This window comes from Lepisma saccharinum, chromosome 1, assembly GCF_977018435.1.
Source record: "Lepisma saccharinum chromosome 1, izLepSacc3.1, whole genome shotgun sequence".
NCBI lineage: Eukaryota > Metazoa > Arthropoda > Insecta > Zygentoma > Lepismatidae > Lepisma > Lepisma saccharinum.
In genome coordinates this window covers 119,043,755-119,070,604 of record NC_139229.1, presented here as the reverse complement: position 1 = coordinate 119,070,604, position 26,850 = coordinate 119,043,755, and the positions used below count along the sequence as shown (strand labels likewise).

Here is a 26,850-nt window from a genome sequence, read left to right as displayed (position 1 = left end):
AAAAGTGGGAGAAAAACAAAGTAAAATAAAGCAAATCAATCAAGCTTCCCCTGGCTTATCGCTACCATTAAAATTAATCAATAGATGAAAATGATGAAGGGAAACACGCACGCCCACATCAGAACTCCCACCACAAAACTTTCGGTACTGTGATTTTATCCACACACCTTCACCTAATTTTTTTCTCAATACGAACTTACATGCCCTCCTCCCCTCCCCCCGCCTACCCAACCACTTGGAAAATTTCGCATAAACACATGCTTCGATGATGAAGTCCTGAATCGATCACTGAACGCAATCGACCACCGAGGTGGATTCTTCTCAGGGTCGAGAGGTAGCTCAACAAAAAATCTATATTGAAAACTGACAAACTTGTGCAAGCAAAATATAAACAATGGAAATAAACCAAAAAAGACTTACGTTTGACTGACCCTACTGAAATTATATTAAGGACAACATCAAAAGAAACCTGAACGAAGAACCTGTATGCTTGGGGAGAATTCTAAACATTTCTTTATAAATTAGAATATCTGCTTTTGTTTTAAAAATAAAAAAGTTCTAGGAGGCGAGAATGTAAAGGGAGATAAATTATAAACCCCCAAAATAATAATTCTGGGGGAGGAATGTCACAATGATATTGTTCGGTAATAGTTAAGGCAAAACAAAATCCTCTGCGACATAATTTCGACATTCCCTTTCAACTACCCCCTCTTACAGAATACACGGGACAACCATGATAAATTACTTTGACGTCACAGGAGAGTTCTCTCAAAAGAGCTGCTGGGTAAATGAAACTGCACCGCATCACGTCGCCGGCAACGAGATATTAATCAACGGCGCGGAGTCAGATTTGGCAAGACATCCTAGCGAGAGAGAAATTGCCAAGATCGTTGAATAATATTCAACACGCACCAGGCTGTAAAGTTGTTCAAGCGATCCACTCACACTGCATCTCTTATTTTCACTTGCCATGTATATCACGTTATGACATGTCTAACGCAACAAGAAAGCTATGCACACCTTTCTTTGTATGAAATTAACGCCAAGATAAACAAATGCTTGTCCTTTCATAAATTAGCAATTAATAGAGTAATTGGGAGCAGAATAGAAATAAATTTTACAGTTTGAACGTGGAACCTCTACTTCGTAGCGTGTTACTCTGACCACTACGTTACGGAGGACGGCTGATGAATACATACGTATTCCAAAGATATAAATGGTGTACATAACAGAAGTCTGCATGATGCCATGCATGTAATGTCTGCCGTGAAGCACAGTGTAGTGAACATGTAGTCTCGTGTGTGAAGTGGTCTGTCTAGTCCTCGGTGTCATAATGCACAGATAGGCTAATCGGGACTGGACCTACAGTTTAAAGTGGGATCAGAAACCACTATGTGCCTCCCCCGGGTATCGAGCACAGGACCCCTTGGGTAAGGTGACCTCGTTACGGTCTCATTTCGAGTTATAGACACAGATGTCGTTTCCGTCCCTTCTTGTTTTCTAGTTTGGTTCTTTTACGTCGCTTTTCTACCACATGGGTTAAACGTGATGAGTACGTATGATGAACTAGTAAAGTAGGCTATGGGACAAACACAATGATACATTCATTACATCCATACCTCACCTAGATTCGAACCCTTGATCTCTGACTTCGTAGCGTGTTAAGCGGAGCACTGTGCCACGGAGGTGGGCTCCTCTTCTAGAAATATACCTACAGCATAGTAACGCTGCGTGCTACTATGCTGTAGTTTGCGGTGTATAGCGGTATATTGCCGCCACTGAGGCAAAACAAAACTTTTCTTAATTCCTCTTTAACGCATCATTCCAACGCTACGAACTCTTGAAAAAAAACAAAAAAAAAACGAATTTTATCCCAATTGTATACAATCATGCTCCTAAAGTTCATACTTCAATTCTATAAACACATGTACCCTCTCTATAAGTAATCGGGTAATGTCCGCTTTTCACGCTTGAATAAGTCACATAGTAAAGAAATATTGGTTTGCATTACTTGTAGCTTTCCAAAGTCTTGAACAAGACCGAGACCCTAATTCTCGTTTCTAATCGATTTTACACCGGTAAGCCCTAACCCCACACCTCTATACGCCTTCATGGCGTGGTGCATAGCACAGGGGAGCACTTTACTTTACTTTTACTGGTCTCGTTAAACATCTATCTACATACCATCCACACAGAAAACATTTGTTTCGTTTGTATTATTTATGGTTCTGTATAAAAATAACATTTCAGTTGGCACTTACGTATAATAAAGTACGTTCTACTTCCGCACAATGTGTGCTTTAAATTTAAAATTTAATGTGAGATGAAACAAAAGAATGAGCGTGAAAAAGTGCTTACAGAATTTGCAGCCTCCAACTAGAAACACCAATAATAGCACAAATCAAGCTGAAAGTATCGAACTACAGTCCCCTTGATGATTTTACTACACGTTTCTGCATTAAATAACATCTGCAAATATGATTCACAACATCTGCAAATATGATTCAGATTGGACGCACATATTGGGTATTCCTTCATTCAGAAATATGTGAAATTAGCCAAAGGAGTTTTAATTGTGGTAATCAATCTTTCACGTTACATACAAACTGTTGCATTCCAATTATCCTAATCTATTAAGATGCTATACTAGAATCATTCAAGTTACTTACGGTTAGTCGTTAACACCAAAAGCTGTCTTATCACTCACCTGCAAAAAGAAGGGAGGAAAAAGTTAATGAATTGCACCTTGAAATATTCAACTGTAACATTTGAAAAGGGCATTACTTCTGAATACTGGATGTTTTTTAGAAGTTGTACGAGAGTTTTATCAAGTAAATGGAATTAACAATTTTAGATAAATATGTTCTGGAAAAGTAACGTGTGGAAGTTAAATCGTTCGCAAATTGCAACAGTTTCTTTCGTGGTAATAAACGCACAGGAACAGAAATAAAGCGAGGAAACAATTGTAAGCACATAAATGCTGAGGTTAACAAATCTTACTCGTCTAATCTACCCAGTCATCAACCGGAAATCGTTTGTCGGGTCTTTGAAAAGAATCTTACAAAATATAACTACTCTCTAGGCCAAGCACTACCATCATTGAAACTTCGAGGGGTCTGTGATCTATGCAGCTAGCTGTATTAAATTATTACAAAAGGTACGTACACCACTTGTCTCGCCTCAATGCCATACCATGCATGAATGCTTTGATGTTAAATACTTCGACCTCCCGGGCCTCGTATCAGGCGTTACGAGAGAAACACAAAGCCAATAGCAAGCAATGGCTCAACATTCAAACCCAGGACCAACGATATTGCAGTTCGTTAAACATAATGGCGGACGCATGTTGACTTTTGGGAGTTAGATAAGTAAGAAAATCCCCCAGAGATAAATAACACCAGCACTTGATCAGAATCTATAGCCCATAGAAAAAAAAACATTCCTCTGACTAAATTCTTAGGGCACGAAAAATGCTAATTTCTTTCTTGCTTCAAAACGCTTGACACGCTGTCGCTCCGCAGTCAGGGATTCGAATCCTAGGTAGGCATGCTCGTTTCGTTATGTTTGTTCCTTCATTGATCTATTTCATCATCATTCATCCCCGAGATAATCACGAAGCTGAGAATCCAGGTAAAATAATCCACTTGCAAATGTAACGCTAAAATACGTAATGTGACGAATGTAGGCTTTTTAGCTACTTACGCTCGCCACTCTGCCACGGAGGCCGGCAATAGTGTTTTATCTACAACCTATTTCTCCAGATTTTTCACAACGCCCACACCGTATAAACAACTTATCTTGACAGTACACTCAAACATCTTTTTACGGTGCAAAATGTTCGATGAGTGAGTAACTGAACTAATATTTTCGTAGATTGTTTCATGCTCAGAAGAGTTTAAAGTTGGATTCGAACCAACCGATACCTACAGCGTCATCACTACGCCATCGAAAGATCCGTTTACGCAGACCATGAGAAGTAAATATCGTGAGGAAAACATACAGTGAGCGTATATTCTTGACCAGCCAGGCTATCTGCGATGCATGGCACCCAGAGACTAAAATAGAGAAGAAAAATCTATTAGAAAATGTGAATAAAAATTGTTCATTTCAATAAGACGATGTATGATCCTGATTCTGGAGTGATCAACATGATTTATTAGCAGTTTGTAACCTGGATGCCGTTGACATGGCAACGTGCAAAATGAGTGTCTAACCACTTATACACGGCGTTTACACTAGATTAGTATTCGCCATTTCTGCGTAGCCTCCTCTAGACCTTGGAGTCACGCATAAGCCACTGGCATATATCTGAATAGAAGTCAGTCCAACAGTTCGAAAGTGTAACGAAAGTGATATTTCCTTATAAAAATGAAAAACAAAATGGAAAACGCAAATCAAAGAGAAGACATAAATCACGACGAAGCAGGAGAAAAGCTGTAAAAGAAAACAAGGAAGGGTGTAAAAGAACTGCAACGAAAAACAGAACGATGAAGGAGGAAAAGAGGGGGGGGGAAGTGGCAGACGCAAACGACCGGAGAAGTATGGGAACTCGTTCTCCTTCGCACATTAGACTTAACAAGTAAAAATGATGCAAAACAACGACAGTTTCCTCTCGCAGAAAAGCTGCTTTGTTTCTAACGAGCCGCCCGTTTAATTCTTCATTAGCGAAAACAAAGAAAAGAAAACCGAAGAGGAATGGTAACCACAATTATTCACGGGTCTACAATATGCAGTGTTTGTTCTACTTTCTAAATACAAACTGTTCCTTGCCAGCGACGGAATGGAACTAATATTCTGTTTGGAATTTCTAGCATGGCTGTCACACAGGCGTAATACGTAGCTTGTTCCACCCGACTTGGTTGTTTGCTAACGATCCTGGACTCGCTCGCAACAACAGGCATATCTGATATTTCAAGAACTTTTTCTTACAAAACTTACACCATGTAACTGTCTACTATCTCCGTAGCAATTTAATTGGACGTCGCTTTATTGACACTCTTGGCTAATCGAGACGATGATGTGTATGACATTTATATAAATTTGATACAGAGAACTGACACACACACACGATGACCACCCATGAAGAATGAAGTGTTTCGTGATATCAAATGTCATCAGAGCTATTGCTGACAACAGATCTTGACTATTGTCAAAACTGACAGTACCAGTTTATTATCAAAAACTATTAGCAATGTATCACGTATTTGCAAGAAACTCTACTCCTTGCATAAATGAATGGGGTTGTTTGTGGAGAGGCAGGCTCCAGAAGTCTTCAATCGACAATATTTTATAATTTTGGTTTTATATCCATTGATGCATGGTTACCAGATATCAAGATTTAGTAGAGAGTTCATTCTTTTTAATTCATATCCTGACTTTTCTCGAATTGCATTCGTGATGCGAGAAGTCCCTCCCCCCCTTTTTTTCTTTTGTTAACACGTCCAGACAGGTTCTTCGTTATAAGAATTATTGTTAATACGTAAAGGTAAAAAAAAGGTAAACACAGAATTAAATGTTGCTTGTACAAGAAACATTTTAAAACACTGTCAATTTGAGGAATACAGTACTATCCGAATACTTGTGAGAATTGAATGTAAACAGTAAGCGCCAAGCAAGTGACGGCCTTCGTCTTCGAGCGGATGTTTTGCTGATTGTCGGGACAGGGAGATCTATCAGCGAGTTGATTTCTTCCGTTACTTTGGATCATAGTGTTGCAACTCTGCATATTGTACGTCTAGCTCTAGCTGCAATATTACCAAAGTCCATAGCGTTTGTGATCACATCTAATACTCCAAAAGCATTTCAGATCTTCTGTATTTTCCATATTTTCGGATCTGACCCCACCCCTTAAAAAAATCATGGGTACGGGCCTGGTACAGTCAAGGACGCTTCTGTTGTAAAAATCCCATTTACTTTAAACAGAATCATTGCAAACCAGAACTGTCCGTGACTGTACATACATGCGTAACTTGTACATAAAGACCAATTAATCCTAAACACACGTCCCCCAAAAAATATACTAGTTACTAGAACTAAAGTCTTATTAATTTGATCAATGATGAATACATAACGGTAGATGGAGGCAACATGAAGTTTAAATTGAGTGCATGCACACGTGGTTACTCTTTACATTAACAGAGAAAGACAGTGTTTTTAGTTGTATGCTGCCAGATTCTTTGTTTTGCAAACTGAGTTTCGTCGCCATGTCTTCCCATCCTACGTGTTCTTGCCTACGTCTTACCTCGCTCTCCAAACACTTCATTCCTCCGGCGATCCTGTAGCGGTCATCGTCAGCTTCCAGCAAGGATCCAGGCCGCACCGCAAAGCCACTGCACGCACAACGTATATCACATCACGTCAACACACGCATAACAACAGCGGAAAAACCACCGCAAATACGAAACTTCACGGGAGTCGACCTCAACGCATGCCGACCGAACAGACGCAAAATCCACGAGAGGGAGCAAGTGACGTAATCAAAAAGGCACGCCAACACCTCTGAAAAACACTACATCAACAGGTGTTTTTGCATCCTTCCTTTCTGTTCGCAAACAACAGGGGACAAAAATTTCGCACGGTGACCAACCACTTCTTTCCACGCTACTCATTTGTCCCTCTGCTTGCCCTGCGTTACGAAGCAGCTGCCCTGAAGAGGTGTACCAGTCACGTGACCACGAAAAAAAAAAGAAGAAGAATGCGATCCTGGAATGTGAAGTTGCTATGCATACAAAGAAGAGCGGTGGGGGAGACACCTGGTGAGCACTAACCAAAACTATAGGGCAACGTGCCAGCGGAGTAATTTGCGGCTTACAGCCTCTCTCTCTCTCGATAAGGACGTTGGGTAACACGGTTGCATTATAAAACAGAAAGATCAACTTGACTGGCTGCTCAAGCGCGCGGACGGCAAATGGACTGGAGGAATTTCCAGCGCCTGGCGCGATAAGCAGGCTTTTAAAAATGCCTTTGTAGAGATTGTAGGTGACTGGCGAGTGAACATTTCTTTCTGTATTTTGGTAGTTTCGTATTGCGTGGTGCATGACTGACTCGGCATGGGATGTTCGTTTCATCAATCATTCAGTCCCATTCTGGTTTCGCCTGACATTTGGCTCTCGCCGTTTTACATGTGTAGTATAATTTGATTTGATTTTTCCTACAATGCCGCTTTTTCTGTCACTTTTGGTTAATCGCGACGATGAAGATGAGGGATGATATGATGAAATTGATGAAGGGGCACTCACAAAGAATGTCCAGGCCGGGATTCGAACCGGGGACACCCGACGTTAACTGTGTGGCGTTTACAGAGATATCGCGGTATCTCTCGGCGCGGGACCCGCCTTTCTGGCAGTGACCCTCTGTTGCCGTCAGTCTGAGGTAAGAATGTGAGGAGCCTGAGGGTGCACCCACGGCCGTCCGGGTCAGAGTGTGCGCACAAAGCCGTGAAGTAAAATAACGTAAATACAAGGATAGAAACACATTCGATAAATTATTTTGAACAACCCTGTATAATGCATAATTATTTGCCAGTTCATGAAGCAAATATATTATTCTCTCCTTCGATGATCTGAACCACGAAGGATTCACTATTTCCCTTGCGCGAGGCTCTACTTATCGCAATTTTCTTGCCCCCTTGCTGGCACTTGTAGGTCATACATGGCGCTGACGGCATTTGGGCGTTCCTGGTCCTTTCTGTGCGCGTCGAGGGAATAGTTTACGTAATTCTTTACCAATCACTTTCACCGCTCGCCGAGCCCAAAGAATGAATCGATGACGTAACGATTGATTTTACTGGAAAGCCGAACTAAATACAGCTTGCTACATTTCATCATATGAATACTGTTTCCCAACTGATGGATTAAATGTCAAGATTAAGCAACACATGTTGGTACTTTTCTTTATCTTGCGTCGCTTTTCTGCAACTTTCGGCTGACCGTGAACATGAGGATGAATAAGTATATTATTCATTTCCTATTAAGAGATCAACGGCCTCTTTCTCTACCGGGTCTACAAGTGTTCGCCGGCCTGCGTGGCGAAATGGTTATCACAGCGTGTTGCGATGCCAGGGGTCCGGGTTCGAATCCTGGCCTGGGCTGTCCTTTGTGAATGCCCCTCATCAATTTCATCATATCATCACTCCGAGGTAAAGTAAAATAAATCAATGGAATCAATAAGACCAGTATCAGTGTAGCCATCTTGTAGTGACCTTCTAAAACATTTTTTGGATGTCAATTTAAATCCATGATCAGTGGCAGCGATCAGGGGGTTTGAGGGGGGGTGACAACCCCCACATTTATCTACCAAGAGCAAGTAAACTGTCCTTCCCCCTAATTTGGCACCCAATCGCCGCTACTGCCCATGATTGAGGTGTAATTCATTTGAAATCGGATGATATATTTTGATAAACCCTTGTATATTATCAGGTCACAATAAGTAACATACACGTTTCACTGTAAAGTTGAATCATCTATCTATATATAAAAATGGATATATGTGTGTATATTATGTATGTTTGTTCCGGCATAACTCTCGAACGCCTAGAGCAATATCAACCAAACTTGGTACACTTACAATCTGGAAAGAAATACTGTTGGGGAAAACATTCCTGGCACCCTAGGGGTGGGGGTGGGAAGGGGTGACATGTAAAAATAATCGAAAACGACAGATATTAGTGTGGAATCCATCGTTTTCGGGGTCGCTAAGATGAATAGTGACACCCCGAATGCCGATGAATAGTGACACTCCGAATGCCGTTCAACACCAAGTTTATCACCTACCGGCATGGAGGGTGAGAGGGGGTGAAAAATAAAATGACAAAAATGACCTACATTAGTGTCGAATCCATAGTTTTCGGAGTCTCTAAGCTAATTGGTGACATTCACGATGACATTTAATTCCAAATAGCTTTATTCTTTTACAGATTTCATTGCCGTAACAATGCCTTATTTTATAATTTTAATACTGTACTTATACTACTTTTAAATACCTGTAAATAAAATTGTTACACTATAGCTAGAATTCATTATTTTCCTGTCTAATAGAAGATTGGGATAAATAAATACCCGGGCAACGGCGTATAATCAGCTAGTAATAATAATACGCTGTTTCGTTCGTTCGACTTCAGGAAAATCCAGCCGGCCCCCGTGGGGGAGTGGTTAGCACATCGCGCATCGCGCTACGACACCAGGGGTTCCAGGTTCGAATTCCAGCCTGGGCATGGACGTTTGTTTGTGTCCATTCATCAATTTCATAATGTCATCAATCAATCCCCATCTTCGCACATTAGCCAAAAGTGGAACAAAAAGCGAAGTAAAATAAAGCAAATCAACCAATCATTCAAGCCAGGAAAATCGCAACACAAAGTTCTCCCTCAGCTGCTGCTACAGAACAAACAGTGAGGCAAATATAATTTGTAGTTCGCTTTTCTGCTGCTGAATTTACTTTTCTCCTAAATAAAGAAAAAAGAGGAAATTTTGATCTTCGAAACGAATCTACTGTCCCTGACTTGAAGATCCGGTGACAAACGGTTCCGTTTTCGTATTCCTGGCGCGAAGATAAAGCGCAGATGATAAAGTATGAGCGATGCGCAGGATGAAACGTCATAAAAAAAAGAGAGAGAATCTCGTAACCAGTGTTTTCTGATTTACAGCAAGTGATTGCGGATGTTAATCTGCTCTCGGAGGGGGGAGGTGGAGGTTTTGACTGGAGGAAATGTATCCGCTTTTGAGTTGTGTCCCACGTGCAGCGAAGAGGGCTAAGATGCTTCATGAGGAGCTTCACGTAGTTCTGGAAGGCAGAGGAAAGATCAAAGTTGCCAACCTCGCGAACTTAATACTAACTTCTGTATCCCAACTCGACATATCCTTTAATAGCTCTATCGGGTGTCTCTTCATCCCTTTTAGAACATGCATTATACGTGGCTAAAGATGTTGTCTTATACCAGTAATCAAATAGTCTCGGATGCGGTACAGTGTTGTGGTTCGAATCCCAGTTTCAACTATAGGTCCAGGCCTTCCATCATTTGGAGTCCACAAGAGTACACTTAAAAGAAAGAAAGACTATACTCAGCCTCTTTGATAGTATAGCATATCCAGTGTTCGACTCTGAATTCTCGTTCAGAAAGCTGGGGATTTCTTTCCGGTTTGGCCATCGGTGCGCCTATTCTTTCAATAAATTTATCTCATCCATCATCATCATCATTGGCATTCATCACCGCAAATAATCAAAAGATTAAGAAGAGAAGAGAGTAACTTAGGAAAGGTTTCGGTTTCGTCTCGTGTGTGTGTGTGGGTGTTGCCGATATATACAGTGTCACCACAGAACTTTGATGGCGGAAAGAGGTCCTTAAAGCAAATGACGTATTTTCTTAATGAATTTTTGGCGCCTCGTTTCAACGCTACTAACGTTTGAAAAATGAAATTTCGTCCTAAATGCATATGGTCACAACTTCCACTAAGAGATTTACGTTGTTATTACTACAGCACAATATATTTCTTAGAAGTAATCGGTCTGAAGAAGTCCCATAGTAAAGTAAATTGTGTTTAGATAAGTTTTTCAAATATCATACTAAATTATCAAGCGATACAGAGAGTGTCTGACACAACATGTTTACGCCCCACGAATTTATTATTTGCCCTATCTCCAAGCCGTCTGAAGTAACTCGTGAGCTATAGAGCATCATTCTATCGAAGTTGGAATCTTCACAGAAAATATCAGCTGCGACAGTGTGCACGAATGTTTACCAGAAGTGTCCTGTGGGAAGACTCTGACACTGTAACGAATGGAGCTCACTAAATGGCAACAATTGGAATGTCTATTGACTCGCAGCCAATTGTGCCCTCCTCGAGGTCAGTTATTGCGGCCACGGACAACATCTGAATGTTGGCGGATTCCATTACGTGGCTGTCCACTTAGCACTTGCCAGAGTTTTGTTTGAACATCCCCGGGCCGCCCTCGCAGTGCCAGAATGCAACTTCCCTTCACGACAAATAGTGACTCGCCAATGAGGAAGCTGGTAAAAGTAACAAATATAAGTGCTTGCAAAGTTTTGTGAAGCATTCGCACTTTCTGTTTTGGGGAGCGGTCCTACTTCATGTCAAATTAACGTGTAGGTACACCCAACGGCAAAAGAAAAAGTAGGCAAATTGTCCATCACCATTCTCATTCTGTCAGTTTTCCACGATGTTATGATCATAAATTAAAATAAAAACATCAATAAGTAGAGAACAAGATCTTCACATGAACATAATTCCACAATACAAGAATGAAATTAGTGATGGACAATTGCCTACTATTATCTTTGCTGTTGGCTGTACAAAAATGCATCCCACTTCAAAAGTAATACAGACACACACTCTTGCAGTAAAGCAAAACGAGCAAAAGCATAAATAATAATATTGTGAATAGGCTAAGAAACTGTGGACGCTCGAGCTTCAATCAACATTTTGATTTCTTTCTTCCACGATGTTTCATCCATCTTTCTGGTTTCCTTATTTAATACGCTTCTTTGTACCATTAGGTTAACCACAATAGTGAAGTGGGAGGGTGTAGGATGGAAGGACAGGGAGGAGGAGGAGGAGGAGGCAGTGGCCTTCCTTAAAGTTACCAACGCAGGATTCCCTCCCCAATCCTAACATATTTAATAATGAGCTAAATAATCTACTTCCAGATGAGCAGCATCTCTGTTCAAGCTCCTACGAATAGCATAAACACTACCTCTTAAACTGCATGTAAGCCTCTCCAATCCTTGACAAATACTTAATTCTATGCATTACTCTAGCTTTCCTCGAAAAACTACCATGATTATGTATATTAATTTCAATATCCCTATATGAAACCCCTGGTTAGGAATGTTTAGTATGTATGTGTGTGTGTTGTGTGTATAAATATGTTTCTCCCTTTTATGTACATAACTTCATTTTTAAATTTCGTCTTTGTTCTCTTCTTTGCGCTTTTTTTCCTTTGGTTTATGTGCATGAGTGACATGTATAAAGTGGGTTAAGTGGGAGAACAGCCACAGGCTGAACCTCATCCTTTAATAGAGAAAATTTGAACTTGAATTTTCCAAAGGGACAAGGAAATCCTAGAAAAAGCGCAGGCAGGCCGGCCTGCCACGGAATTTTAACCTCAGATTTCCTCGTACAAGTCTTTCACCATAACCAACTAATTACCCAAAAGTCGGAGGGTTCCATATCTTCTTTCTTACACCAAACTAAGCTATTCGTATGAAACCTCCTTTTCAAATTAAGCTTGGCAAAGCCTGCAATACACACACACACACGCCAGGCGATATATCTTTGCATCGTCCAAAGATGCTTCCTTCTACTGATATGCCTATATTACGTTTCTTCTTTGACATTCCTTAATAAAAGGTTGAAAGTTTGCAAGTGGTTTCCAAAATAGTTTACATTAGTAGTAGAGCATCGGCGTATAATGACTAATGCGGACATAGGATTATTTTATGACTAAGAGGTGAATAATTCGATAGCGCGGTTGGCAACACTGGAGAAATCGCCGAATTCAGCCGGCGGACAGGATGCCACGAGGTTGAAAAATACGGGGCACCGCTGCAAGGAAGTCAGAACTGTAGAAGAACTCTGCCCGCTAAGATTTACACAGTCTCTGCTTCCGTACCATTAACCTGAGAGATAAGATCTAGACGCTTCGCAGTCGCTAGGGGAGCGAAGCGCTTGGCCCAAGTCCCAGGCGCAGTTTTGGCAAGTCAACTCCCCCCCCCCCTCTTCCCCTTCCTTGCAGCGCCCAATGATTTACAACATCAAATGATTTTTCGATATCGCTCGAGAAAAATAACTCATTGGATTTCCTGACTGCGTTTTGCACCACACATCACTGCAAATCCTTTTTCTCCCATTTCGTTATATTTCTTTTCGGTTACCATAGTAACTTGCTTGTTATTTGGATCACACATTCTCCTCTGCTTTAACCGTCACGGCTTTACTCAATAATCGACCGTAGTTGTTGTTGCTAAGAATAACTGTGCTACGAGCCAGGAGTTCTGGGTTTGAGGCTTAAATTTCGGATCTTCCTTGTATTCTTGTCCTTCTCTCGTCTTGAGAACTGTTCCTTACATCTTATATACTTTTGATCATAGGCGTACCTTGACGGGGACAAGAAAGGGGCACTAGCAACCTCCAGGTCTATTAAAATTTACATCTTGTGTTTACTTCTTTTAACCTCCTGGAGCCTGAGATTCATGTGCACCCCCCCCCCTCCTCAAGTTACGCTACTGCTTTTGATAATCGTGATAGTGGAGATTAAAGCTTCCACTGATTGCACATAATTACATACCATCTGGCATTTGAAATTTCTCCAAATATTTTTATAGCCAGTTTCAATATTAAATGACTCTCTAATACGTGATGCTCTCGTGAAACATATTAAAATTACAGAAAGGATTATTAATAAATAAATAACAGTTACAATGTGTTTCTGTAATAAATCATGAACAAAGTTTGGTAAATTTGGGTAAGTATGGGAATTTTGAGAGCGTTACCAGTCTCTTGGAACATTTTATGAGTATACAGAAAACACGCGCGAGCAGCAGCAGTTAAGTCGCTGGGGCTTCTGACTGTCATGTTAGGGACCCAGGTTCGATCCCTGGAATAGGTGGTCTCACGTGGAAAGTTTTCCGACACATAAAGGCCCTGTGACTGATCCAATCTTTAGTTAATTGTTCCTGGTGAAACTTGGTGGATAAAGGCGGTTGGAGTGTGGTGCTTTCCACGTCATAATCAAACCTCAAAGGTCGAGAGTAGGGGTAGAGGTAGCGGAGAAGTATAATGCTTTACTTTACTTTAAAACAATATGTATGTGGGTTTGTGTGTGGAGATTGGAATTGAAATATGGAGACAAAGCAAAGGAAGAGATATCTTCATTCACGAGACAAAACGTGAACGTGTCAAAATTAAATCACAGAAAATGTCTTTGTCGGAGAAATATTAAGCTTAATAATGGTTTCCTTGCTTGTTATTTCGTGATTACACGTCGCTTTTTCTACATCTCTATGTTAATCGAGATGATGTTAATTTGGAAAAGATTTGAATGAACAAACAATGAAACGTATACATGTTTCTAAAGCCCCAAAACAAAAAGTTTGAAATGAACCAAAGTCTTACACGATACTTACTTCAATTCTTAATATTGAGGACGGAATGTTCCAAAATCTGAAAAATTACATGTGCTTAGAATTCGTTGCAGAGCATTCACGTGAACCTTCGTGTAGTTTGCTTTCGCTGTTGCTTAGGTATTCTCAATGGTTTCGTGGCGACGTAAGCTTATTAAACTCTTGATAAGTAATTAAAAACCACTCACCATCATAATAAAAACAAAACATACATTTCTTTCCTGCACTGTCATACACAACACAGTTTATGTACTGCAATGTTTCATATGCAAGTTGTAAAGATACATGTAATAATATAATTGTGGGAAATTTGGATACATGAACTATTTATATGAAAACAAATCATAATAAGCAGACTTTTCATTCAATAAAAAAGCATTTTCCCCTCAATCATATATGTAGTCATGTCTTTTAAAAAGAAAAGTTACCGGTAGCTAAAATAACCAACCGAACATCTACTGCACATCTCAATTCTGATTTGCAGTTGAATGAACTTCGGAGTGTTTTTTAAGGACGGGTCATATTTCTTTCCTGGCCTAATTCTGATGTAAGGAAGCTGTGGGCTTATCCTGAATTCAGGACTGAGCTATGTGCCATGTAAGACTCGCGTTGATTTAGGCTTCCTATGTGGATTTTCAGGGATTTCGTGTCTCGAGAGTTAGCTCAACACATTGCTTGCCGCTTAACAGAATATGAGCGAAACTGGCATCGGAGTGTGTCCCCCCCCCCCCTTCCCTTAGCTAGTTTTCTCGGAAAGTTTTGGAAATCTGCCAGGCATTCTCTTTTTTCTCCACCCCATCCACAATGAAGAAGATGTTCGTAGCTGTATCGCACGAGTTTAAGTAGGGATTTGTTACGCGAAAATTGAGTGTAAATGAGGATGTTCGAGAATGGAGATGTTCGCCTGCGTCCTTTTATGCTCAGAGATTTTTGTTTTAGAGGCGTTTCCAAAAGAGGGAGCTCTTCATGGGCAACGAGACAGTGTCAAATAGTTTGGGGCAGGGCTCGCTCACTTCGTTCATGATGAAGGTCTTTGTTCGCTTTCTTACGTTCTATAATGCTGAACGCATTCAAGGTGTAGCGATAAAAGTATTCTGAATGTAATCAGTGTTAGTACGGACAATTCAATAAGTCTAAACAACAAAAAAGGTAAAGTGCTCCCCTGTGCTTAGCACCACGCCATGAAGGCGTATAGGGGTGTGGGGGTAACGCCCCACACTTTCTTGATCCGATCGTGAGTGGGGGTGATGTGATCAGCATCACGCCCCTGACCGCCTTTACTCCCCAGGGTTTCCGCCAGGTACCCATGTCATTCGACGCTGGTTGGGCGCCGGGCCGCTTCCAACGTTAGAAAAGTTCCCGGATTTGAACCTGCCGGGGATCGAACCCGGGACCTTTAGCATGGTAGTCAGACGCCTTACCGACTGAGCCACCGAGGCCATCAAAATTATTTATTTTTGTATTTTCGTTACGCCTTAACGTTTTACTGCCTCTATATATTAATGACAACGATGAGAATGGGTAGTGAATTGATGACATACATGGAGAAACAAAAAAAAAAAATACGTGGGATGCGAACTGGGACCTGTAGATTTACAGTGGTTAACTTTAATCACACTGCCACGAAAGCCAAGAAGTACATTTGGTAGAAGGCACGTTACTCGCTTGTTATACAGGGTGCGGCATTTAACGTTTCCCAGGTTCAAAATGCCATACTGTTTACTGTACAAAGAAATTACATGAAATGAACAATGTTAGGCACATTATAGTCTTGTATTTAAAGTTCTGCTTAACTGCCGTTAAATGCCGCACCCTCGTACCCTCCCTGATCTCAACAGCCTAACAAATCCGATTCGTAATATCAAATAATAATGAGATCTGAACTGTAAATCCAAGACTATAACGTGCATAACATTGTTCATTTCATGTAATTTCTTTGTAGGATAAATGAGTTATGAAATTTGAAAAGGGTAAACGTTTGATGCCGCACCCTGTATATTATATAAATCTGCAATTGTGAAGAGAAGACTCGGAATATACATGAGTGGTGATTATACTCAAGAAGCTTCTTATTTTAAATGGTCTAGGGAGCAACTAAGCCAGTTCATGCACTCGAGAAAGTGTATTCGGGAGGTCGCGGGTTCCAAGTCTGACATGTTTCCCGTCGATGTTTTCGGTCTTTAATAACTACGATCAGGAAGTGTGACAACTAGATTCAATAAATGAAATAACAAATACAATAGAACATCCATGCTCTGACCGGGGCTCAAACCTAGGGACCCACTCTGGCGTACCAACCACTCTGCGAAGGGAGGGCGGCATCAATACAAGATTCAATGCTGAAAGATCACTTGATAGACACTATCAATCGTTAGATGGCAACCCTGCTCGTCTCACGGGTGCTCTTTGATGCCAGACAGCCTCCTCTTGTTTTCCTGCATCTCCGTCTTTCCAGGATTCAAGCCCCGCTCCACTGAAGCATGGCAGCGAGAAAGAAGTTTTCAATTGCCGCTGTCTGCAACCAACGCCCCTCTCCTCCCCCGCGAGCACAGCCAGGCAAAGGGAAGAAGACGGCTGCTCGCACACCCTCAGTGACATGCTCCGGAAATCTCATTCTCTGTTTACCATCAGACAGTAAATAAAGACACAGGAAGCTAAGCCGACAAAGTATTGCTCAGAAGCCAGGTTATACATTCAGTTCTCAGGCACTTCACCCAACATCAGCGAATGATATATACGAGGGTTAGACAAAAAGAGCAGAGGAAGCGGGTCCATTAATTACGTACTACTCCCACATGCAAACAACGCTCATGGACGTTCTCTGCAGCTTTATTATTTAAATGTATCTAATATATCAATTAATCAAGCGATGTTACAGATACGACACCTATAAACTGGGTGTTACATAAAGGATGTCGATGTTTTTATAGGCAAAAGGCATAATTGTACATGTTTCTCCGCCAGTCCACTTGCGCTGCTGCTTCGAAAGCTCTGGCGCGCTTTCGTGCATTGGAAGAAGTCTTCACACCTGCTTTGCACACCCATCATCTCCCTCGCATCAAAACGTAAAAGCACTACAAACACCACAACAGACAAACAAACTTTCCATGTACCACACTATTCTATTTTGAGCTACACAGCGCCAGCAAGGGAAAAAGCCATAACATGCAGAGGTTAGATCCTATCACCAGGGATGCAGCAAGCTTTCCCAACGGCGATGGCCGGTTCGACGGTGGGGTTGGTTTTCGTTGACACAGTCTCCTACTTTATGCTCTTTTGACGGGAAGCCAGTACAGTTACTTAGCTTAGAATGTTCCGTGTTCGACTTTGCCGAGAATGCTATCCCACGTCTTGAAATCTAAAATCATGCATTTGTAGCAATGATAGAAATCCATTTTCGTAAAATTTTCCATTGCTTTACAAAAATGTCCTGGTTTTTCTCGTACTCCTATCATTCACTTAATTTTATCCATTAATGATTTTATAATGCACGTTAATTTTTACGGTGCATTGAAAAGTTTAAGGGAAAAAAACGTATAAATAAATTAGATCTACATGACAGTAGCAGTAAATATAACACTGTCTCGGGAATCTGTCGACCAAGGCCGCTCACAACGGTAGAGAAGGGGATAAAGCGAGTGGGCGGAGCAAAGCAGTGCTCGCTGCTGCAAAAATGTAAACGTCTGGTAGCTGCAGCCTCGATTTTCCCTCCATGGACCCACTTAGGCGAGCCCTCTCGAGTGCAACTTGCGCAGAGTGTTTTCGTTCGCTTTCCTGGGCAGTGTAAATATGAATTTCTCTCAATATTCCCAATACATCTAGAACGACAGGATGTCCTAAAAGTCTCCATACTTAGGAATAATGTACTTTCTTTGCACGCGGGACCCCAAGATATTATTGAGCCGTGGCAAGCGCACCAAACTATACAAATTCTATGGCGGGAACGTATTGACCCGTTCTGAACTCTGGAAGGCTGCCACGATGAGTACATCAGGGGTACCCACAGGTGGGTTTGTGGACGCAGTTTGCGTCCACCCAACTTTTGGAGGGAAGACAATTTTTGTGATCTAAATTTGACTTATTAAACAATACAGTATTGGACGGAAGTTGATTTACGTTATCATTTAAGCATCGCTGCTATATAAATAGCAATTGGTGACTATAATGAGTAGGCTAAAAAGTATTATTTGGGTGGACAATATCCAGCTCTTACACATTATGCCTTAAATTGTCACGTGAATTCTGGTGGGGGATGAAGATTAAACTTTGGAGGGATACAACTCTTGAATATCAGTGTTACGAGAATTTTAGGTACATGAGACTGTGCAGTAAATTTGGGGATGGATGTCCATTTATTGAATATCAGACGTGCAAATTCTGGTGTGGAGATAAGAGTATTAATTAGGGGGGAGGCAATGTATGTTGTTCAATATCAAGAGTAAGTTTATAATTAGCATGAGAATTTTGATGGGGGGGACTGAGTATTAAATTAGGGGGGATATGCAGCTCTTGATTATCAGTGTTAAATCTTAGATTGTCAAGGAATTTCTGTAGTGGTGTGTATCCAACATTACCGATATTGTATAAAAATCCTGTATACAATTGGGAGTTCGTGTACTATCACGGGGATTTTAAGCTGGATTATTCTCAGTGAGGGAGGGGGGAAGTGTCGGTTCCTGTTATAACCACCTTTGTTTGTTCACTTTCAGAAAAAAAGGAGTAAAGTAAAATATAGCACTCACTAACTTCTAAATAAGAAGTCTATGGACGCCCGCACGAAATGGGGGGGGGGGGGGGGTCACTCGAACCTCCCTCGAAAAATGGAACAAAGGTTTACCGTACATATTCGTCAGGGGAAACCTGCATCAATGTATCTCAGTGGTGACAACATCACCTTCATCTGGTTGAAATGTCTGAAATACATTTCTAGTCATTTCGACGGGCAAAAGGAGAAAAAGTTGGACAGGAGTAAACATCGCCGCAACCTGTTAAAGTTTTAACTCCCTATTAAGTTAATATTCAGGAGAGTTTGAAAAGAAGTAGATCTAAAAAATTTCTTTCTCGCTTCACTCGCAATATTGCGTTAAACAATATGTGTATATGGCGTTTTGATGAGGTGATTGTGAATGATTGCATACTAACTTTAAATCAGGTGTATTATTTTAATGGTGTTGTTCTATTGGAAATACTATTTTATTGTCGATTCCCTGCATGCTGTAATAGTACTACGTGTCCTGCATATCAACACCTTGTGAATATATTTAATGTCAAATTCGCATTTCTAAAGTTCCTGTTACAGAAAAATTATACATTAGCAAGTGAAATTTGCACTTAAGATAAATTATATGTAATTAATGCTTCAAGAAACAAAATGAATCGGTCACACGAATAAACTAGTTTTTGGTTAAAATACAACTGCAGCACAAATACAGGGTAATTTAAAACGAATGGTGCAACTTTACACAGTTATTATAACGTTACTATTTATGATAGAAAATCAGACAAGTCATCAACATGAAGAAAAACTCTGAAGTTTTACTCGCATGACTCACATTACAAAGATTCAACATGGGAACCATGTGCAATGCGGTAAACATCCAAACTATGCACGAGACAGCAAGTCATTGTCCATGGTTTCGAAGACACTAACAATTCACAGTTGTAACTTTGGTAAATATTTCGGAAGAGCATTACTAGCAAAACGCATGTGGAAATGTCTTTGCACTATTGTGAGTGAATCAGTTCTTGATAGCTCCAACACACAATACACCTTCTACTGGTCACTAGCCATTTTGCAACACTGGTGATCCTGGTGGAACAGCGGCAAAGCAGCATAAGCCCACTTAGTGAGAAGCAAACTTCCAGAGTTTTTCTTTATATTTAGGCCTTGTCTGATTTTCTATTACAAACAGTAACGTCATTATAACTGTGTAAAGTTGCACCACTCATTTTGAATTACACTGTATTTGGTGTACCCAGTTTGAATTTTCAATCTTAAGTTGAAAACAATTTGTGTTAAAAAGTCAAATTGTGATTTTAAAAATCGTATTCTCCGTCCATTAACAGTGCTTAAACGCGCAAGTCAGAGTAACTTAAGTATATAACCAATCAAAGTGGTAGCTTTCCGAATTTGAAAATTTCTTTTTTTGAAAATGAAAAATTATAGACATTCAAATAAAAATCAATTACTGCGTATTTATCAAAACTATATTGGTGGGGGTTATGATGAAAAATTCTTGGGGGGGAGGGATTTTGATGAACGACTTTAGGGGGGATGCGTCCATGGCCTTGGGGAGGATGGGCACCCCTGGAGTACATTACGTGAAACTTTATTTTGAAGTGACGTTCCCTATGTATGGAGACTTTTGGGACACCCTGTAGGTACACAATGCCTACGTATAAGAGACACAAACAGCTCTCTCAAATCTCAAATTGGGAGTTTACACCTATTTCCATAAAAGTACGTTTTGTATCAAAGATGTTCTCTATCAGAAGGCACCAATGAAAGTAGATATAGACATGGGATACAATAACAAATTATCCTTCAGATTGTCTGTAGAAAAAGCAATTAAGTAAAAAGAAAGAAATTGAAAGATATGGCCTCTATCAAAATGAATGTGTGATGCAAACTGATTCAAAATTTCAAAATGTTAGTACGCCGAGGGAAATTTCCCTCCAGTTACAACTGTTCTATTTGGTCGTTCAATATCACAAATGTTGCAGATTATTTTTTTTGGGGGGGTGGAGTATTTACGCGATGTTCAGCGGGATATATGACAAGCTAAGGTACTTCCTTCCCTCTATGTTATGAATTCTAGGAATGAGCTATTGGCGCTTTAACAACACAAAAGAGGGAAGGAGGGGGGGGGGAGAATGTCAGGCACGAAAATCTTCCGAACCATGTTTTTGTGTTTGCCTTATTCAGCTCTCGCGTCACACAGGGAGCTCCATGTCACGTACTTGAAGCAGACCTCCTTTGTTGCCATGCCAACCGCAAGAAAAGGCCCTTGCTTTTCCATAAGCATCTTCCAGGGCCGAAGGGGTCCTGCCCAAAAGGCCGGGGAGAATGAATGAATGCATTGATCAGAAAAGCAGCATGCCACGAGCAGAGGTGGTCATTTTCGTTCAACCTCCCTCACCCTCACCCTCACGTCTCGGCTTCGCCCTCACCCTCACACGCCCTCACCCTCACGATTTGCCTATCGCCCTCACCCTCACACGCCCTCACCCTCACGACTCAACAGTCGCCCTCACCCTCACACGCCCTCACCCTCACGGCTCGGCTTCGCCCTCACCCTCACACGCCCTCACCCTCACGATTTGCGTTTCGCCCTCACCCTCACAGGCCCTCACCCTCACGACTCACCAGTCGCCCTCACCCTCACACGCCCTCACCCTCACGATTTGCCTTTCGCCCTCACCCTCACAGGCCCTCACCCTCACGACTCACCAGTCGCCCTCACCCTCACACGCCCTCACCCTCACGACTCGCATTTCGCCCTCACCCTCACACGCCCTCACCCTCACGACTTGCCTCTCGCCCTCACCCTCACACGCCCTCACCCTCACGGCTCACAAGTCTCCCTCACCCTCACACGCCCTCACCCTCACGATTTCCCTTTCGCCCTCGCCCTCACACGCCCTCACCCTCACAACTCTCCTTTCGCCCTCACCCTCACACGCCCTCACCCTCACGGATCGATCTCGCCCTCACCCTCACACACCCTCACCCTCACAAGTCTTCGGAGGGTGAGGGTGAGGGTGAGGTCTGCCCTCATGAGGGTTGCCCTCCGTAGAGAGTTAGCGATGTTTGAAGAAATAACTGGTTCCTTTACCACGTGCATTTCATACATTGAAATGACACGAAATTGTTAACTCATTCATGTGATGGAAGTTAATAATAATGATAATAATAATAAATTTTCTTTATTAAGCAATAAGATTTAACAATGAGTATCATTTTGGACTAAGATTATTTGAGTTATATATTGCATAATTAATTTACATCAAATATAATTATTATTTTTAATATATTTATTATTTTTAACTATACGTTGTCACAAAAATCGTGTCATATACAGTATTGTGGGTGGGCCACTGACAGTAGCGTTCACTTTATAAACACCTTATCAATGGAAGATGCAACTGCTCCGTCTTTATTTATTTATCACACTATAACAATGATAATATACAAGCATCTGAGTTGTATCACTTCATTCTCTGCCCAGAGATGTTGGACTTGAACTCACTACGTCACAATTACCGGAATTCCATAGATGAGAAAGACTTGCCCCGCAGGCGTTCAAAGTCCCTACCCCCACCATCTTGTCTGCAAGGACAGTTTGGATTTGGAAAACAACATTCCGTTCACTGATCTTCTTGGAAACCGTGATGGAAATCTGCACCCCGAACAGGAGTATTTAGAGTAGCTTGAAGTCAGCTTGGAAATGGAAATATGTTCACTAAATAGAACGTAGAAGCTTTTAAAAGGGGGAAATATATTGACGAGGCATAAATTTCGTGGTTATGAAGACAGAACAATCAAAGTACAGTAGTGCTGTGCTACAATTTTGAATATGTCAGTCAATTTCAAAAATTATTTTTCATTGATTCGTGAATCGCTGATTGTATCGTGTCGTAGTTAAATAAGCTTTCCTTTGTCAAACACACTAGTGCCCACGCTGTCGTTTTGACAGTGGCGCAACTACAGGGGAGCAGGGAGACATTGCCCCCCAAAGCTTCGACGGAAGTCAATTCTAAGGGCAAACGTTGACGGCCAAGGGCATTTCCAGGGGGCACATAGGATCAATTGCTCCCCCCCCCTTTGATTTCAAATTTTGTGCAAATAAAAATACATTTCGTAAAATTTTCTTGCACGCTTCGCTCTTACTGTCTGGTTTTCTCAATTTCGTCAAGTTCAGAGCCGTAGTTAGGGGGCGGCGGGAGTCGGCCATGGACGCTGAGCGATCGAAATTTAAAAAAAGCTATAAAAGAGAGAATGCCATGGCGCCCCGTGAAATTATTTGCGTCATATTAAATCAATATTCTTTTCAGTTTGGAAAAATTGGATCTAAAAATTTTCATATACGCTTTGCTCGCAATACAATTGTTTTCTGTAATGTAATATATTTAGGCAATATACATCTGCTGTACATATATGTATTGAATAAATTTTGAATTTGTACACAATTTAGTGGCAGCATGTTGCATATGTATTTTCTTATTTTATGTCGCTCCATGTTGCATATGTGTTCAACATATGATGTACATGAAAGTTATACATGTCATGTGTACGAAAAGAATTATAATCAGAATGCATTTATCGTGCATTTTCTGTCATTCAAAAATACAGTTTGTGTGATTGTTTTCCATTATTAGCTAATGTGAAATTGAACGTGTTGAAAAAATATTTCAAATCGTTTGACCAAACAAATACTTTAGCACCGACTTCTACCCCCTTTTTGCGTAATTTAACAGGATAATAACGTTTTTGATGCTGCTGCTGCTACTACTACTACTACTACTAATAATAATAATGATGATGTCATTTTTTACTACTACTACTACTGGTACTTTTACCCTGGTACTTGCCCCCCCCCCCCCCCCCACCGACAAAAATTCGTTGTTGCACCTCTGCGTTTTGGAATCCAAGGATTCCACTTCTAGCTGGTGGACAATTTAGTACTTCTCCCATTGTAATTGTAGGTGCAGTAGATATTAGCTTATTTGAGCATAAAGTTTACGTCTAACAAACTACATCCCTTGATAACGAATATAAAATATTACTACCTTGTTGATGGACAATGTACATTGCTTCTTTTTCTTCTTATTTTGAACCGGCCCCTGATACGGAGTGGTTAGCACATCGCGTTACGACGCAAGGGGTCCCGGGTTCGACTGTCGGCTTGTGCATGGATGTTTGTGAGTCACCATTCATTGATTTCATCATATCATCTCATCACGCATCCCATCTTCGCAATTAGCCAAAATTGGCACAAAAGCGGAGTACAATAAAGCAAATCAATCAATCAATCAAATCGTATTTTGGTTTCTTCACGTTCCAATTATACTTCTCTAGAATAGCAACGATAAAGATACATGAATAAGGAATAGGCGAGGGAACACAAAGAAAAACCAATATCTGGGCACATGAAACTTTTCATTTCATTTTCTCTCCCCAAAAAACTATTTCACTTCATTTTTTTTTTCGGAAGAAATCCGTCATAATACAGGGTCAGTGTTTCGATTAATAAATAATCACATAATAATCACATGCGTTTAACAGAGTGGGTTATGGCAAAGATACTACGAATATCATATGCTACTGCTGCCTACACCCCATGTAATTCGTCTCGATTTTAAGAGAACACAACGTTGCAATTACCAAACATTTAGTTTAGTTTATTTTCCGTCAAGAAAATTTGTTGATTTAACCTCTACCAGGTAAATGGAAATCTGATCGTCATGATATGAATGCTGTTCTTTTAACGAATGTGGTTACAGTAACGTCATTGTCAATAGGGGAAACAGTCGAGTACTCGCTTGGCCCTACCTGTTTGCATATGAGGCATCGATACTGAATGGGAATTATTAAATTATTTCTTTCCCATTCTCAATTCCTTTGCCTCTGTCTACATATCTATACATAATGTGAACACTGAGAAATATTTGACGGCATATATTTCACAAGACCTGGGTAGTATGAGGGGATAGCAACAACAAGTAAATTAAAAAACGAGGAACATAGGTAAGAAGAGAAATAAAAAGGACTGATGTGGGGTGAGAGGGCAATATGTTAAGAGAAACAAGTATGTTGTAAAAGAATGCATGCAAATACACACACACACACACACACATATATATATATATATATATATATATATATATATATATATATATATATATATAAGAAATGTAACTGGTACTATAATTGAGGAAATATTTAATTAATTAATTGTCAAGTGCCAAAAAAACAATAGGAAAGTTAAAGAAATATACGATTGGCATGCAGACACTGGGATGTTTTGTTTCACAATGTCGAAAACATTGGCAGACTACTTTTAGAGTTCTATCTTTATTCATCACATCAATCAACAACTTCTAATATTTTTTACGGTTGCCAGATCTTATCCACGACATCTGACAAAAACCGAATTTTTCGTACCCTTGGTTTTCGACATAGTGGATACATATGTTTTTTTTAAAACTAAACTTGGTACTGTAAGACACACCAGGATCCGTTATTTTTTATCCTCTTGTTACTTTGCTTTCCTCCCGTTTGACAGTGAAAGTTTTTATGTTTTATGTATGCGTCAGATATTTGGCCTCGAAAGCACTGGAATATTGCTAAGTTCTCATTTTTATTTAAAACACAATCGATTTATGATAAAATTACATTACATGATTATTAAGGGATAAATGTTGAGAAATATGCATGTGTGAAGACAATACAATAAAATTGATAGTTATCATTCCATGGACATAATTGAAGGGAAATTGGAAAGATCAAACTCCACTTTTCAGTTTTTAAACCGAGCCCGGAAAACAGTAGATATTAATGTGTACGTGTATAATGTCTAACAATGAGGGTGCAAATTTAAAAGCACTAAAAAGCCCTCAAATAGGCAGACAAAAAAGCACAAAAATAAATAAAAAATAAGCACTTCAAAAAACACCCTAAAATCAAAAGACAGATTAATATTTATTTCCCACATGGGAAAAATATGTAATTTTATGTAGTAATGGCCTTGTTTAAAACTATCAGCTGGTTACGTGATTTTCGGCTACTCCGAAAACGTATCCAGGACAGGGTTTGTTTTTCTACCTATCACTTTTAAAAGAAGAGGATAAGCAGTGCTCGAAGTGAGGGGGCATGGTTTCCCCGAGTTAGCAACATTTTCACAGATCATCCCACCCGCTGCCACACTGTTATCATGTCACCACATTAAAGTTAAACTAGGTCGGTATTGCTGCTACAACCGTTTTTCATCTCCTTCTTCTAATAGAACTACTCCGCGGCGGAGTATTTAGTACTGCGCGCTACGATGGCACAGGTCTCGGGTTGGAATCCTGACCTGGATAGGTGTTCTTTGTGAGTGTCCCTTCTTCAGTTTTAAAGTATCATCACTAGGGTGCGGATTTTTGCTTATTTGCCTTCTTTATTCCTTTGCAGAAGAACATAGGCTTTAATGTTTAAAGTTCGTTTATAGTCCGAAAACGCATTTAGTGCGTATAAATGCCTATTTTGAGGGTTAGTGTCTATTTTGCTTAATCGTGCCTAAACATGCCTATTCTCCCTTTTTTTATAACTTCAGGTTTTTTATGCGTCTTTGGCTTTCCCTACATTGAAGAAGGTAAGCCATTGGTTACATTGAACTAACTGAAATATGGTATTCGCCAAATTTGAACCCACTACTTCTTTTTTTCCAACTGAAATCCTCTAGTGTCAACCAGTACTCATCTGCTTTGTTGAGCGTGTGATAGGAGATAGGCAGTTATGTGTGGAGATATCGTGTTCATATGTTTAAAAATGCGTAAGCACAAGCAGCTAGAAGTGTATTAATCAAAAATGGATTGATGCAGAAGGTTGTTTTACGGTTGAAAACTTGATTTTTGTTATTTAGCACGGCTTTTCTCCACGTTTGGCTAATCGCATCGATGAGGATGAGTGATATGATGAAACTGATGAAGAGACACTCAGAAGCAGTGGCGTG

General features: G+C 40.5%; 1 protein-coding gene across 10 annotated transcripts in view; it reads right to left on the bottom strand.

Moving 5' to 3' along the window:
• The window catches only part of LOC146000248 (tight junction protein 1-like), a 424,918-nt gene that overhangs the window by 232,071 nt on the left and 165,997 nt on the right, over positions 1–26,850 (bottom strand). Inside the window, exon 1 of one of the 10 annotated variants that reach the window (XM_083137744.1) lies at positions 6,242–6,634. The exons of the other annotated variants lie outside the window; for them this stretch is intronic. Coding sequence (XP_082993870.1) covers positions 6,242–6,262 — 21 coding nt within the window. The 5' untranslated portion in view covers positions 6,263–6,634. Of the gene's footprint in view, positions 1–6,241; positions 6,635–26,850 lie in introns of those variants that run through there. 10 annotated transcript variants of the gene reach the window in all.